This window comes from Talpa occidentalis, unplaced genomic scaffold (assembly GCF_014898055.3).
Source record: "Talpa occidentalis isolate TD23 unplaced genomic scaffold, MPIMG_talOcc4v2.1, whole genome shotgun sequence".
NCBI lineage: Eukaryota > Metazoa > Chordata > Mammalia > Eulipotyphla > Talpidae > Talpa > Talpa occidentalis.
In genome coordinates this window covers 37,997,010-38,011,255 of record NW_026555331.1, presented here as the reverse complement: position 1 = coordinate 38,011,255, position 14,246 = coordinate 37,997,010, and the positions used below count along the sequence as shown (strand labels likewise).

Sequence of the window (14,246 nt, the reverse complement as noted above, 5' to 3'; positions counted from 1 at the left end):
TCCTGCACCTCTGACCTGTACCCCATCTCTTGTGTGCATAAGTAAATAAATCTTTTTTTTTTAAATAACTCTGATGACATTCTTCGTTGATTTCTCAGTCTATCATTCATCCATACCACTGATTACACATTGAGTACTTAAATGTATGATTTCATGAGCAAGGACTCAGAGATAAAAGAAACCGGAATTTTATCGCCCTCTTTTCCTCCCTCAATAGAGTCATGTACACAAATAAGTATTAAGATATATAGTGCACATGTTCAGGAAAGATTGCTTTGGGAATGTACATCTTCCAGTAGCAGTAATTTAAAAGCATTGCATGAAAGAAAAGGCCTTGATGAATGGGTAGAATTCAAGTGTTATCATTTCCAGAATCACTTTCCTACTCATCTACCAACAGAAAGTAAAAAAGTAAATGCTAGAAAAGATTATAAATGGGTAATAAATAATACCAGATGAGACCACTAGTATGATCTTAGAGAAAAGCATAAACGAAGTGGTATGCTTCCCATTTCAGAAACAGATTCTTCCTGTTAAGACCTTGACATGGGCCTCCCCGGTGGCGAAGTGGTTGAGTGCTGGGTTGCGAAGCTGCCTGCGGCCTCTGCGGCGCCGGTTCGATCCCCAGCTGCATCCCGGCCACCGAAGGAGGGTCCCACATGGCGCGCAGACCTCTCCTGCCGCCCGCTGCTCCCCTTAGCAGTGTATTTCGGTCCTTCTGCCTGCTCTGCTCCCTGCTCTGGCTCTGGTGAATTCTCTCACCCTCCCGCGCTTCTCACTGTACCCAGTGCATGTATAAACAAAACAAACAAATAAATAAATAAAAAACATGCCTCTCTCTATATATATAAAAAAAAGACCTTGACATGCTGGGGTAGTGGACTAAATCAAACACAATGAAATGTAACAGTGTTCAACAGCGAGCACCTGTACAGAGATGTGGTATATGATCTTAAAAAATTGCATTTAGTAAAGGATAAACTCTAAAAAAGTCGATAATATAATGTAACTCAAGTATTAATATTTTTCTGTTATTATAAAATTGTATTAGTTAACTTATTTGTATGACTCAAAAATCAAAGTAACATAAAAAGGTGTATGCTGAGTTGTTACTCCAATTCTTATGCCCACCCACCAACTCCAGCTTCAGAGATCTCCACTTACATTATTATTTTATAAATCATTTAAGTGTTCATTTCCTCCATTTCTCTCACAAAAAAAGAGAATATGCCACATTCACTTTTCTTCATTTTACTTATCTCACTTTATAGTGTGTCCTGGCAATCTTTTCATAACATTACATATAGTTTTCTCTTTTCTTTACCAGCTGCATAGTGCACTAGTTTATGGGAATGTCATGGCTTATTATGGTGAATTTACAACATGGCTACAAATATTTTGACATTTTTTTCCGACTGTGAGTTGAAGTCAAAGTTTCTTCACCTTGAGTCCAGGTGGTTATAATGGCTTGACCAATGGAGCACAGCACAAGTGACAGTATATTAGACTTTTGAAATGAGATCATAAAAGATCATACTGCTTCCATTTAGGTCATTTTGTATTCAGGCATGTCTTGACCTTTGCCCTTATTAAGGACTAGTGGCAAATCCACACACTTCTTTGTTGACATGGTAAAGTATTCTACACAAAGAAACAGAACAGGGCCCTTGAATTCTGTAAATTTGGAAAAAGCCCTTAAATTTTTTTAAAAAACTATAATGTCACATTATTTGGTAGAATCCATAGACTGTAATAGATATCAATGCTTATTTGGGAAATGTTCTCTGATCTAAAATTAATAACAATTTAGGTGTCTGTGAAAGTCTTCTCACTTTAAATCTCCTCAGAGCATTGTGTTGCCAGTCTCTCCTCACTCTATGTATTTCTCTCCTCTAGATGAAGAATCTCAGCACCTTGCTAAATCCCTGAACTATAAAATTTTATCTTTTAACATACCTTTCCCCTCATTCTACTTCTGTGGAAACCACATGCTCAAATGTTGAACAACTAGGAGCTTTCTTGTATGCTGTTGTACAAGCCACATTATCATTCTACCAAGTTTAAATAATTCAACCTGGCAAATGATGGGATGAAGAAAGATTTTGTCATTGCCTTTGGAAATATGTGCTTTGATTAAAATGCCCTACCCAGTCATGTAGCATATACAAATACATTGTATGGAGAAAATACTGCATGCTATTTGGGCTTCTAATGCACAAAAAAAGTCAACACTTTTAATATTCAACATATTATCTTTCAAACTTTCAAAAAAATACTGGAAGAAAAAGAAATTTAAGTCAAAGAGGGAGTAAGGTAGGAAAAAAATAACCATCTACATTTCAAAGTTAGATATATATTCTCCTAAATGTATCCAGATTCCTGACCAAGAACAACTGTGTTATAGACTATAAAAGCAAATAACATCTATACCACACCTTCTCAGGTGGGAAACAGACTCAGAGATGTAAAGTAACTATTCCAAGGTCAAAGCTAGTATTCAGCAGAAACTCAAGTGGCAGATCCTCCAGGCCAAACCACACCTGAAGGCAGTTCTCTGGGGCTATGAGGGATTTAGTTACACAATGCTTGAGAAACTCACCTGAAAGCTGCGAAGAGGAGCTATGGTTTCCTTTTCTTTTTCACATATGTTTCTAATTCTTACAGAGAAGAAATTCACTTAGCAAGTGGGGAAAGGGAAAGTGCAAAACGACACAAACTTCAAGTATTGCCTCCCAACTACATGAAAGCATACGAGCCCTCTCAAAGGGACAGGAAACAGCAGGAAAAAAGTATTCCCTTTTAATAGCTATTAAGGAGATGCCCTTCCCAGGTTATTCAATATTTCTTCATCCTTGCAAATATGAAACACAAAACAGCTGAGCACAACGCCATATCTAAGGTTGTCTGCTTTTCCCCAAAGTGGAAGGATTAGGGTTTCCACTTGGATCACTTCCCAGATAGTTCCTTATTGCCCTCAACTACAGTAAAGGACATACATCTTGCTAACTCTCCTCTCCATCCATCTGGCTAACATCTGTACCCATCTGGCCAATCTTGCAAGATTTTAATATAATGACATTGCTGAAAAGAGCTTGCAGAGTCCTTGGAAATAAACAGAAAGTTGAGAACATCATCTCCCACTGCAGCAATGTGTTGCCATACATTGTGTAAGCCACTGTTGAATGAAATTTCCTCTCTAGCCCCAAAGTCTCCTCAGACTCCAGACTTGTACATCCAATTGCCTACTCAACATCTTAATTGAACAGTGTCTAAAAGTGTTTCAAACTCAACCTGTCTAAAACAAAATATTAACTTCCACAGTGCTTCGCCCTTTCTTCTCCTATTTACCCATCCTAGAAAAAGCACAACTTTTTAACTAGTAGCTTAGTTCATTCCTTTCTTTCCACTCATTCAATTCATTAGCAATTCCTGATGTTCTATGTTTAAAATATGTCCTGAGGGCCTCCCAGGTGGTGCAGCGGTTGAGCGCTGGGTTGCGAAGCTGCCCAAGCCTCTGCAGTGCAGGTTCGATCCCCGGCTGCTCCCCGGCCACCGGAGGAGGGTCCCACATGGCCACAGACCTCTCCTGCCGCCTGCTGCTCCCCTCAGCAGTGTACTTCGGTCCTTCTGCCTGCTCTGCTCTCCGCCCTCGCTCGGTGAATTCTCTTACCCTCCCGCACTTCTGACTATACCCAGTGCTTGTATAAATAAATAAATAAATAAATCTTTTTTAAAAATTAAAAAAAATAAAATATGTCCTGAGTCCACCCACATCTCACCACTTCCATTACCTGTGCCGTGATTCAGCCCTCCATCATCTCTTACCTATTCTACTTTGATAGCTTCCTGATTAGTCTCAGGTTTTATTAGCTTCTTCTCGTCCCTTTATCCCCAATAATCTATTCTTCACACAATAATCAGAATGATGTTCTTGAAAAGTAAAACACTTCCTGTCTCTCTGTTATATCAAGCCCTCCATGGCCTCCCATTATCCTCAGAATACAATCCCACCTCCTGACAGTGACCTACAAAGCTGCCCTGGCCTTCTCTCGTGTAGCCCTCCTAGCCTCCCCTCACCTCCACTACCATGCTTGTCCTGTGTCACCAAGCTCTAAACCACTGTCCTCATTGTTTTGAAAAATTGTATGTCTAATCCTTGCCATTCCAGTTACTGGGGCACTCTTCCCCTGGTCTCCCAGTGGCAGATTCTAACTAATTTTCATATCTCTGGGCAAATGTCATCTCCTCTCAGATACTTTTCTGAAAACACCATCTAAAAACTCTCCACAGAGTCAGTTTTTCCATTATCCTCATTCTCCACTATTTTCTTCATTCTCTGAAATTATAATGCTCACTATGTGTGTGTCTCACCGGGATGTAAGCTCCCTGGCATCTGGAAAAGTGTAAGAGGCACTCAAATATTTGAAAGGATGATGAACTGAATGAGCCATTTCTTGATTAATGCTTGAAGGACGCTGGGTAGCCCCAGGAAGAAACTTGGGCATTATAAAATAGAATAAGAGAATCATGCAGCCGGATGCTTGCTGATAAATGGAATAGGAAACAGGCTCGCTGCTATTCTGAAAAACTGAGAGCAGACATACGTTGCCAATATTTAGGCTCTATTTTCCCTTCATGAGGATGTGGGCTCTGTGAGGCAGATTTTGATTCAAGAAACAGTTTGAAGAAATTCTCCTAAATAGAACATTAAATTTAGTATAGTACAAAACCAACCAAGAAGCTTGGTTTCACAGGAGGTACATGCCCTATTGGACCTTCAGGAAGCTCTGCTCTCCAATATGCTGCATCTATTTCTGCTCATGATGACAATGTGGCTTTTGGTGTGCTTCAGAACCCTTAGCAAATAAATCGAGTGCTTAATCTAATCTTACAGTGTGCTGTGCCAGTGATATGGGTCCCTGGATCTGTATCATCTCTTACTGCCAATCCACTGCTAACCTAAAATTCTGCAAGGGGTTTCAGAAATTTAAAACACTGTTCAAATACACATAGTGCAACAGTCTGTATGCTTGTGTCCCCCAAAATTCATAAACTGAAATCCTAATCCTTAATGTGATGTTATTAGGAAGGGGGGCTTTTGGGGAGATGATTTTTTTCAAGATATATTTATTTATGCATACAAGAACTGGGGTGTAAGCCAGGAGTGTGGGAGATAAGAGGATTCACCAGAGGCAGATTAGGGAGCAAAAAAGGCAGATGTACGAAATACGCTGCTGAGTGGAGCAGTGGGCGACACAGGAGAGGTCTGCTGCGCCATGTGGGTTGCTCCCTGGCTGGCCTGGGATCAAAATGGTGCTGCAGAGGCTGACAGTAGCTTGACAGCGCCGTCTTTAACCCCTGTGCCACATGAGAGGGCCTTTTTGGGGAGATGATTAGGATTTAAGGGTGAAGCCCTATTGAGTGGGTCAGTGCCCTTATGAAAGGGACATCAGAGAGCTTTCATGCTCTCTTTCTGCATATGGAAAGGGTTCTTCACCAGACATCAAATATGCTGGCACCTTGATTTTGGAAGTTCCTGGTAATTGTTGTTTAAGTCATCCAGACTATGGTATAGTTGTTATAGCAGCCTGAGCTAATTAAAGCACACAAGTCATCTATCCTCATCCACTCTAGCCTCTCATTCACTCTCGAATCTATAGAGTGATTTAAGATAATAATAATAATATCAAGGCAGATCATCCTTTTGCTTAAGGCAAAATTCTCAACAGGAGCAATGTTGATGGCATGCATGGACTGATTAATACTTACTGTTCTGGTCATCTGTTGCTGCACAAGTTACTGAAAACTTAGTGGCCTAACACAACTTAAAACTAGCTCTCTTTGTGGATCATTCAGCCTTGGCTGGATGATAATCACCTAGAATCTATCATGCAGATGCAGTAAGAATTTGGCTTGGGCAAGCCATCTGAATGCTCAACTGAGCTGGGCATCTGAGATGGCATCTTCATTCACACGTTTATGTGCTGAGGAGGTATTACTGTTCAGATAGTCTCTCCACGTGGCTAGCGAAGGTTCCTCAAAGCATGGCAATCTGTATTCAACTGCTTACATGAAAAGTTATTTCCCCCTGAGAGCACTTTACAAAAGAGAATAGGACAGGACCTCTTGGGGCCTAGGCTCCAAGACATTCAACTCTCTTCTAACTTAGTCTTTAGGTTTAAACTGAGTCACAGGGTCAGTACAGATTCCAAGACAGGCACTCTCCAAAAACCTGAATATCAAAGTGGGGGGCCAAGGTATATGTAGAGAATTCCAACCATATCTACCTTTCCAATCCCATTTTGCAACATTCCTTATTGTTTTTTTCCTCTTTAATCACACCAGCCTTCTTTTAGTTTCTTGTACTTACCATGCTCTGTCTTGCTAAGGCTTGTTTAGATACTGTTTTTCTTTTTGCTAAAATGTTCTTCCAATTCTCCTTTTGTCAAGTTATCCCTACTGCTCAACTTTCAGACAGCCATTAAGTCTCAGGAAAGTCATCCCTGACTTCCTAACCAACCTAAATCTATTATTACATAACCTCCTAGCACTGACACATTTCTAGCACTGTCCTCTTCTCCACTTCATTTTGCATGATTACGTAAATTTATGTCTCACTATCCCCACTCAACTGGAAGAGAAGTCATTTCTGCTTTTTCCCTTCTACCACAATGCTTGGTTACTACTCAAAAATATATATTTGCATAATAAATGACATAAATTAACTAAGTAAATAAATTAGCTAAGTAAATTAAGTAAAAAAAATTAACTAAGTAAATAAAGTAAGTAAATATAATTACTTAATTATAGAAGGAATTCACTTAGATACCCAGGTGGGCCGTTAAAGAACATACACAATTCTCACTGTGCTAAAACCAGACGCAAAATACTAACTACTCTCCACTACAAATGCCAATAATCTGTCCAGAAATAAACACTCCACTGAAGGGGAACAGGATATGTCACCTCAAATTGTGCCACTTTCACATGTGTATTATTTTCAACTGCAGGAAACTAAGGCCCAGCAGACTGAGGAAAAACTTTTACTTCTCCCTTAACTGCCTAGAAACTCAGATAGGAGGCCTGGCCCAGAAAGAACACTCTAACAGAGATAACTTTTTTATCTGAAAGTTACCTACATGACAGGGCACACATCTAATCACCAAGCAATTGCTCTTCTTACCATCCTGTGAAGCACCCTCCACCCCTTTGAAACTGGAAGCCCCAATCCCATTCTTCAGCTCAGCCCAGCCTATAAGCCTCAACTGCCCAATTTGCCCTTGAGTCTCATGTCTTGCGTTCCATACATACGTCATTAAATTTTTCTCCTGTTGAACTGTCTCATGTCAAATTAATTATTAGACCAACCACAGAACCTATGGGGGAGAAAAGAAAATTTTTCTGATCCTAAACCATCAACTGTCAACTTGAAATGGAATTTTTCATCTTGAGGTGGGAGCTAACATTCCTGACCATAGGAGACACAAATAGCAAAGGGCTGGGTTGGAGAAGATATTTGCTTGCTTGTTGTAGCTTTTCTTAAAAAAAAAAAAATTCTGGATAAGTATGAATGGCATCACAAACCAAAGTTCATTATCAAAAATCTGCATTCTATTTTTGGGCTTCTGAATCCCAAGTTTCAATTCTACTTGTTGTCAACTATTAGAAACATCTGGTCTAGTGACAGAATGCTTCATACAATCTGAAATAATTCAGCCATGTGTTTACTTATTCTTTGTTCCCACTACAACCTGGCTCCATGAAGGTATGAGGTTAGTCAATCTTGTCCACCTAGAGCAATCTCTAAGAGCCTATGGTGCTACCCAGTGAATTACTAAGCAAAAGAAAAAATACCTCTGGTCTTTTAAAATTAGATCCTGTGTGTTACTCAAAATAGTTATGAAGATGTCTGTTTATTATTTATTGAGATATTCTATCAAAACTGCAAATAAAATGCCTTTAGTTCTCACTTACGTCCCTCGCTTTCCTAGGTATTATACCAATACGCGCTTAGTATTTCTGATTATCTAACCTGTCTCTTTCATGACTTAGAAAATAATTTATGCTGTCATAGGGCAGAAAATGCTTTTTGCTAAATTATTCCATGTCTCAGGTTATTACAATTTTCTGGAATGAAGCTTCTTCTCAGTGGCTGAACTGGAACCTGTAACTTATTGTGTAGTAAAAAGAGTCTTATCAGATTACACAAACATGGCAAATGATAAAGAAGTCCACTACAAGCCGGTCAATGAGTATGACCATTTTGTGAAATAATTTAGCTACTAGTTGACTGAAAATACAAAACAGAAATGCAAGAAAGAGGACATGAAAACTAGTTATAAGACAGTTGCTTCAATTCAAACTCTCTTAATAGTCAATATTTTGTTTTGAAAGGATGACTTGAAGGTAAAGCATTCATTGCCATATATTTAAACCTATTCTAGACTTTACCATTGAGGTAACATTAGACTATTAATATCAAATTTGTCCAAAAGGAAATTTCCCAACCTGCTATCCTGACACAAGTTTAATTCTAACCAACAAACATGACTTGTGGGTTTTCTATGAGTGTCTCTGCACCTAATTACTGAATTGATCACACTGAATTATTCACAGTTAAACATCTTCCTTTGTCCTACTTCTTGTTAATTGTGGATTAAGATCTACATTGCTGCTCTTATGGAAATTTTAAGTACCAGACAAGTTCAACCAGCTCTACAGCTGCTCCAGTTCCATACTTGAACTTAGAAAAAGTTGAGTTGCAAGAAACATGATCGGCTCATATTTTCAAATGCATCCACTTTTGCTTCCTTGGGCTTTTAAACTTCCTTCACATTCAGCCAAAAACAAAAGATGCACTTAGCTGTATTCACAAGTGTCATATTTGACCAATCTTTTCACTAATCTGTTTTTTTTAAAGTCTTGCCTTCCATTTTCTAGAACTGCAACTCTCACCTTTCTTCTACTGCAAGAATCAACTGAAAGAAAAAAAAAAAAAGACTTAGAACAAAGATACATCTTTTCATAAATGTAATAGCTTGGAAAATAGATCCTTCCCTTCTTTCTCCAGACCCCAATGCCATCAACTCCTTATTGATCCTATCTTGAAAAGAAAAATAAACAGAAGCATAGGCGGTATTAACTTGGATTACTTTTTGTAAGTTCATTTCAACCTCTCCCAAACATGCATCACAAATATCCCATTTTCCCTTCTATTCCTCCTCATTCACCACTGAAGCCAACATATGCTCCTCACAGTAGCAGTAATAAGGGCAGGGATTTCAGACACACTAGGAATATTGATTAACTCTTCCTTTTAGTAAAGCAATTTCCTGATTGAAGACAGCACTGGTGGGTGAATAGTAAAAGATGCATAATTTTCAAGCTAAGCCCTTTCAAGGACAGATGCCAAGGTGAGCAGTACGCAGGGTTTCTCGGCAACCTGAAAGGATTTGTGAATGATTGTGAAAGATCTGCACCACCCTCAGCTGCACTTAGGGGCTGCTCTGCAACAGCAAAGTCCAAGCTTGGGAAATTCATGTCACATCTAATAACCCTAGATAAGAAGTGGTGAAACACAAACACACACACACACCCCACACACCACATCACACCAGTAGAAAAAAAGGGGATGAAATACACACACCACCACCACACACACACACACCCCACCCCACGCCAGAAAGCTCTGCGGTGAAGCTCTAAGGCAGGCAAGCTCTGCTTCAGAACACAGTCAGCATCTCTTTCTCCCAGCCCAAGTGAGACAGAGGCTCGCCTCCTCCTCCAACTCCAGGGTCTTAAACGTTCTAGGCTTTTCCTTGCAAAGTCAAAAAGGTCTGTGCTGCTCTTACCTCTGGGGCTGCTCTCCTGTAAGTACGGCGGGGCGGTGGGAGTGACATTTCCCGAATGGGATGCTGACAGCAGCGGAGAGCGTTCGTCTGCCCCATCAGCAGCCATGACTGCAGCAGCCGCGGCAGGGCCGGGGGGAGGCTGAGCCGGGGGTTGCGGCTCCGGCGGCGCTGGCGGCTGGTGCTGCAGCCGCGCCGGCCGCCTCCGGGAGCGCCCGGGATGTGTCACAAGGCTGGCGGCTGGGGGAGAGGCGGGGGAAGGGCAGGGCGCCGGGATGCATGCATGGGGGAGGGGAGGAGAAAGAAGCGAGCGCCCAGGGAGGAGAGACCAGGGGAAGGGGAGGAGCTGCAGGCCTGGGAACTCCGTGGGACTGATCCGGAACGGCGGGGAAGGGAAGGTGCGAAGTGAGCTGCAGGGGCACAAGGGGAGCGGCAGGAAGGGGTTCCAAGGCTTGTCTTTGTACTTTGCGTTTCCTGAACTAAGGAGAAGGGTGAGGAGCAGCCCGAAAGGGGCCAAGAGAAAAGGCTCAGACTTGATTACTGGAAAACTACTGCAAACGCAGCTTTCAAGTTTAGCTCCTCCAGGGGGGAGGAGGGATTCTTCACTGTCAAACTTTGGGCAGCAATTGTAGGAAGAAAGCTTATTCCTGGGGTTAGGGGTTCCTTCTCGAAGCTGCTTCTTTTGTTATGAAACCATTTGTCAGCTTCTCTTGTCTTAGAGGAAGTAGGTTTTTTGCAGGAGTGGTGCCATTCCTGCCTTTCTTTACATGTTGATTTTCTAAAGCCTGTTTGATAATCAGGCCACAGTACTTTGGTGAAATGATGCAGAACGTGCTTCCTTTGATAACTTTCGTTTTACAAAATAGGTTGCCATTTTGGTTTTGGTTTTGTACCGCATTAGCCAACGCATACACAAATAATGAGGTTTATGTCTAATGTCAGACAATTTTTAAACTATTTTCTTGAACTAATGTTTTGAAGTAATCTTTCACATGTAAGGGTGAAAACAGAAGCAAGGCATGGGTATTGGCTTACTTTCTGTTGACTTAAAATCGACAATTCTATGCTTAGGTTTTTTGTTTTTTTTTTTTTTTTTTTTTCAGTTATTTTTAGCTGGTTTGCTAAAGTGGTTTACATAAATACAAAAAAAAAGTTTTGAAAATGCCCAAATAAAAAGGTAATGGGATGATAGACATGGTCTTGAACAAGAATTTTTCTGCAGCAATTCTTTGAGTTGTTCATCAAATATTACTTGCTTGCAGGGTCTGCATAGATGAGTCAGGTATGGTCTTAACCTTCAAGATACCTGAGAGGTAGCACAGCCAAAAACTAAAAATGAGGCTGTTATTGCTAGCTGTAGATTTATATGGGCATGAGGAAAAGTAAACTTTAGACATTTGAAACTACCTCTCATATTACATTAAAAAGGGCCTTCATTTTGCTCTCTGAAGATGTGCTTTTTCTCCCAGAAAATCCATTTAAGCACCAGTTAGAAATGCTAAGAGAAAATTAAAAATCAAAGAGTGATATTTTATCTTATGCAACATTTTTTGTGGGTCAGTAGTGTCAGGATACATACAATAATATAAAAGTAGACACAAATGTTATGATCCAAGGGCATTCATAGATCTCCAGGAACTTTAAACTGAGTGGTCAAGTTGTAGTAAAGTGCCAATAATTTATAAAATGAATAGTTTTACAGTTGCCACCTGGAAGTTAAAGAAATTTGTCAGAAGGAGACACAAAGTCCTATTTCCATAGTGTCCTGTCTTCCTTCTACCACACTCTATTGTAAGTTTATTTACATTTCCATTACCTACCCTCCCTCTACCCACAATGGACTTTGTGAAGTTAGGAACTGTAATGTCTTGGGATGCCCCTCACCCTGCCCTCTTAACAGAACCATATCTATCTCATTCATTATTGTGTCTCTAGAATCTACCACAATGCCTGGCACGTTAATAAGTACTTAATTCATATTTGCCAAATAAACAAATGAGTGAATGAACAAATCCTTCCCAGTCCTAGAGTCTAACTAAAACAAATTGTTTAGCTGAAAAAAAAGTTAAAAACATTTCTTGGCTTTTTTAAAGATGACTATTTAGTCATCTGATGGAACACTGGTTTTTATATCTCTACGTTACATCTCACAATGAGAGTTTCTTTATTGCCCAGGTAAAGATTAGCATAAAGGTTTTTTTCCTTTCTTTCCTTGTTTATATGACTGCTCTATTTCAGAACTTCAATGAGGGTGATACAGCTGATGGCAATTATTCTTCTTACATCATAAAAGTTAGCAGGGATATTGAGATTATAATTTCACAATGTTGAGTTTAACACAAATAAAACTGTTTAGATGATTATCAATTCACTCTAGTTTAAAGATAATATATAGATTATAGTGATTCAGTAAATAATATTCATCAATCAAAGACTTTTTTTTGACTATGGGGTTTGGCTGTATTTATTCATGAGAGGCTCTAATGTGTGTTTTGAAAGAAAAGGTACTCACTTTAGCACCTCAAGCTACCCTTCTATTGATCTACTACTCAGTAACAAACCATACCACAGAGGCAGCTGCATGCAGCAAGCAGATTACTGGGGACTGGGCTCAACTGAGACATTTGGGGTGGCTGTTGTCTCCATGTTGTCTTTCATTCCAGGCTTCTCACTCCATGTTGTCTTTCATTCCAGGCTTCTTCATATACCTGATAGTCTGAGCCACATACTGAGAGGGTGACTGTGGAAGCCATGGAACCTCTCGAGATCTAGGCTCTGATCTTAAATCACATCACTCCCACCATCAGCCTGCCTCCTGTCCAAAAGAAGCTGCGGGCTCAGAGGCCAAGTTAGTCACAAGGTCAGTCAAGGAACAGAGTACATCTCATCTTAAAAAGAGTGACCGTGTCGCTTTGTAGAGTATGGAACACAGGAAGGCATATTTCATTGGAAGCCGTTATATACCAATCTCTTGATCTCTCCTCTGGTCACAATGCTTAATATCCCTCTCACAAACTACAGCTACCCATTCCCACGGCCCTTAGTCTCATTAATAACCAGTGTCATCTTTGTGTATGCTGTCATCTAAATCAGGGCCAGGTCAGACAAAGCTCTTCAGTATGATGTCTCAGGCTCAGCATCTTGGGTACGGCATGTGTTGATTCAGACAGCTGTGAACTTAAAAGTTAAGTTATATGCTCTCCTCATCTCTTCCTGCTTCAGTCTCCAATATTTAATGGCAAACCAAGAATGGGATAACAAAAATAAACAATTCAATCTTATAATTCATAGGATGAGGGGAGGGAGGTGTTTACATTCAGAATGGAAGGTACATAGTATATACTAAACCATAGAATTCTAAAATCCACTTGGGCATATGTCACCAGCTCCTTTGACCCCAGAGTCAGTGACTGCACCTTTATTAGGGCATAGTTCTGCTCCTGATGATGTTTGGTCTCCTCATCTATTGTTGCCCTCCTCTCATGGCCCTGACAATGATTCCTGTATTTTCTTTCTTTTTTTTTTTTTAATAGAGGCATGTTTTATTTATTTATTTGTTTGTTTGTTTGTTTGTTTGTTTTTGTTTATACATGCACTGGGTACAGTCAGAAGCGCGGGAGGGTGAGAGAATTCACCAGAGCCAGAGCGGGGAGCAGAGCAGGCAGAAGGACCGAAGTACACTGCTGAGGGGAGCAGCGGGCGGCAGGAGAGGTCTGCTCGCCATGTGGGACCCTCCTCCAGTGGCCGGGGAGCAACCGGGGATCGAACCCGTGCTGCAGAGGCCGCGGGCAGCTTCCCAACCCAGCGCTCAACCGCTGTGCCACCGGGGAGGCCCAATTCCTGTATTTTCTTAAGATATGATAAAGAAAAGCTTGCAGCTGGGTAGCTTTCCCCAGCTTGCCTCCTGCTTATAGAAAGTCAGGGATCCCGTGGTCTCTTTTCATCTTGAACTATCTTTGTCCCTTTTAATCCAAGTTGATACAGTTCCCTTAAAAGCTTGAGGAATTCCTAGAAATCTGATTGTTTACCTACTACCATAAAAGGCACAAATATAATTCTTTTGGGGACAGGTATCTTTCTATGTTGGGCTGTATTTGAAGCTTTTCAGATTCTTAGTAACACCCTTTATCTATATAAGGAAGTCTCTAACCCCTGCTTTGAATTGATCAGAAGTCTTAAAGGGTTTTACAGTCATCTCCTTGACTTGAATTTTATCCTGAGACCATTTCTTACAATTAAAATTTTTTACCAGTTAAAAGACTCCTGTGTCTTCTATATTTTCTTTAAAATCTTTTTAAACTGAAAGCTCCTTCTTTAATTAATCTATGTGGTAGGCAAAATAATCTCCACACCTTAGTCCCCAAAGTCTGTGAATTACTTACCTTAAACAGCAAAGGG

The 14,246-nt window shown here is 40.4% G+C and overlaps 1 protein-coding gene across 1 annotated transcript in view; it reads right to left on the bottom strand.

The window, feature by feature from the left end:
* The window catches only part of PIP4P2 (phosphatidylinositol-4,5-bisphosphate 4-phosphatase 2), a 41,894-nt gene extending 31,854 nt beyond the window's left edge, over nucleotides 1–10,040 (bottom strand). The window contains exon 1 of the mRNA XM_037504291.2: nucleotides 9,852–10,040. Coding sequence (XP_037360188.1) covers nucleotides 9,852–9,957 — 106 coding nt within the window. The 5' untranslated portion in view covers nucleotides 9,958–10,040. The remainder of the gene's footprint in view (nucleotides 1–9,851) is intronic.
* Between the last annotated feature and the right edge of the window lie 4,206 nt (nucleotides 10,041–14,246).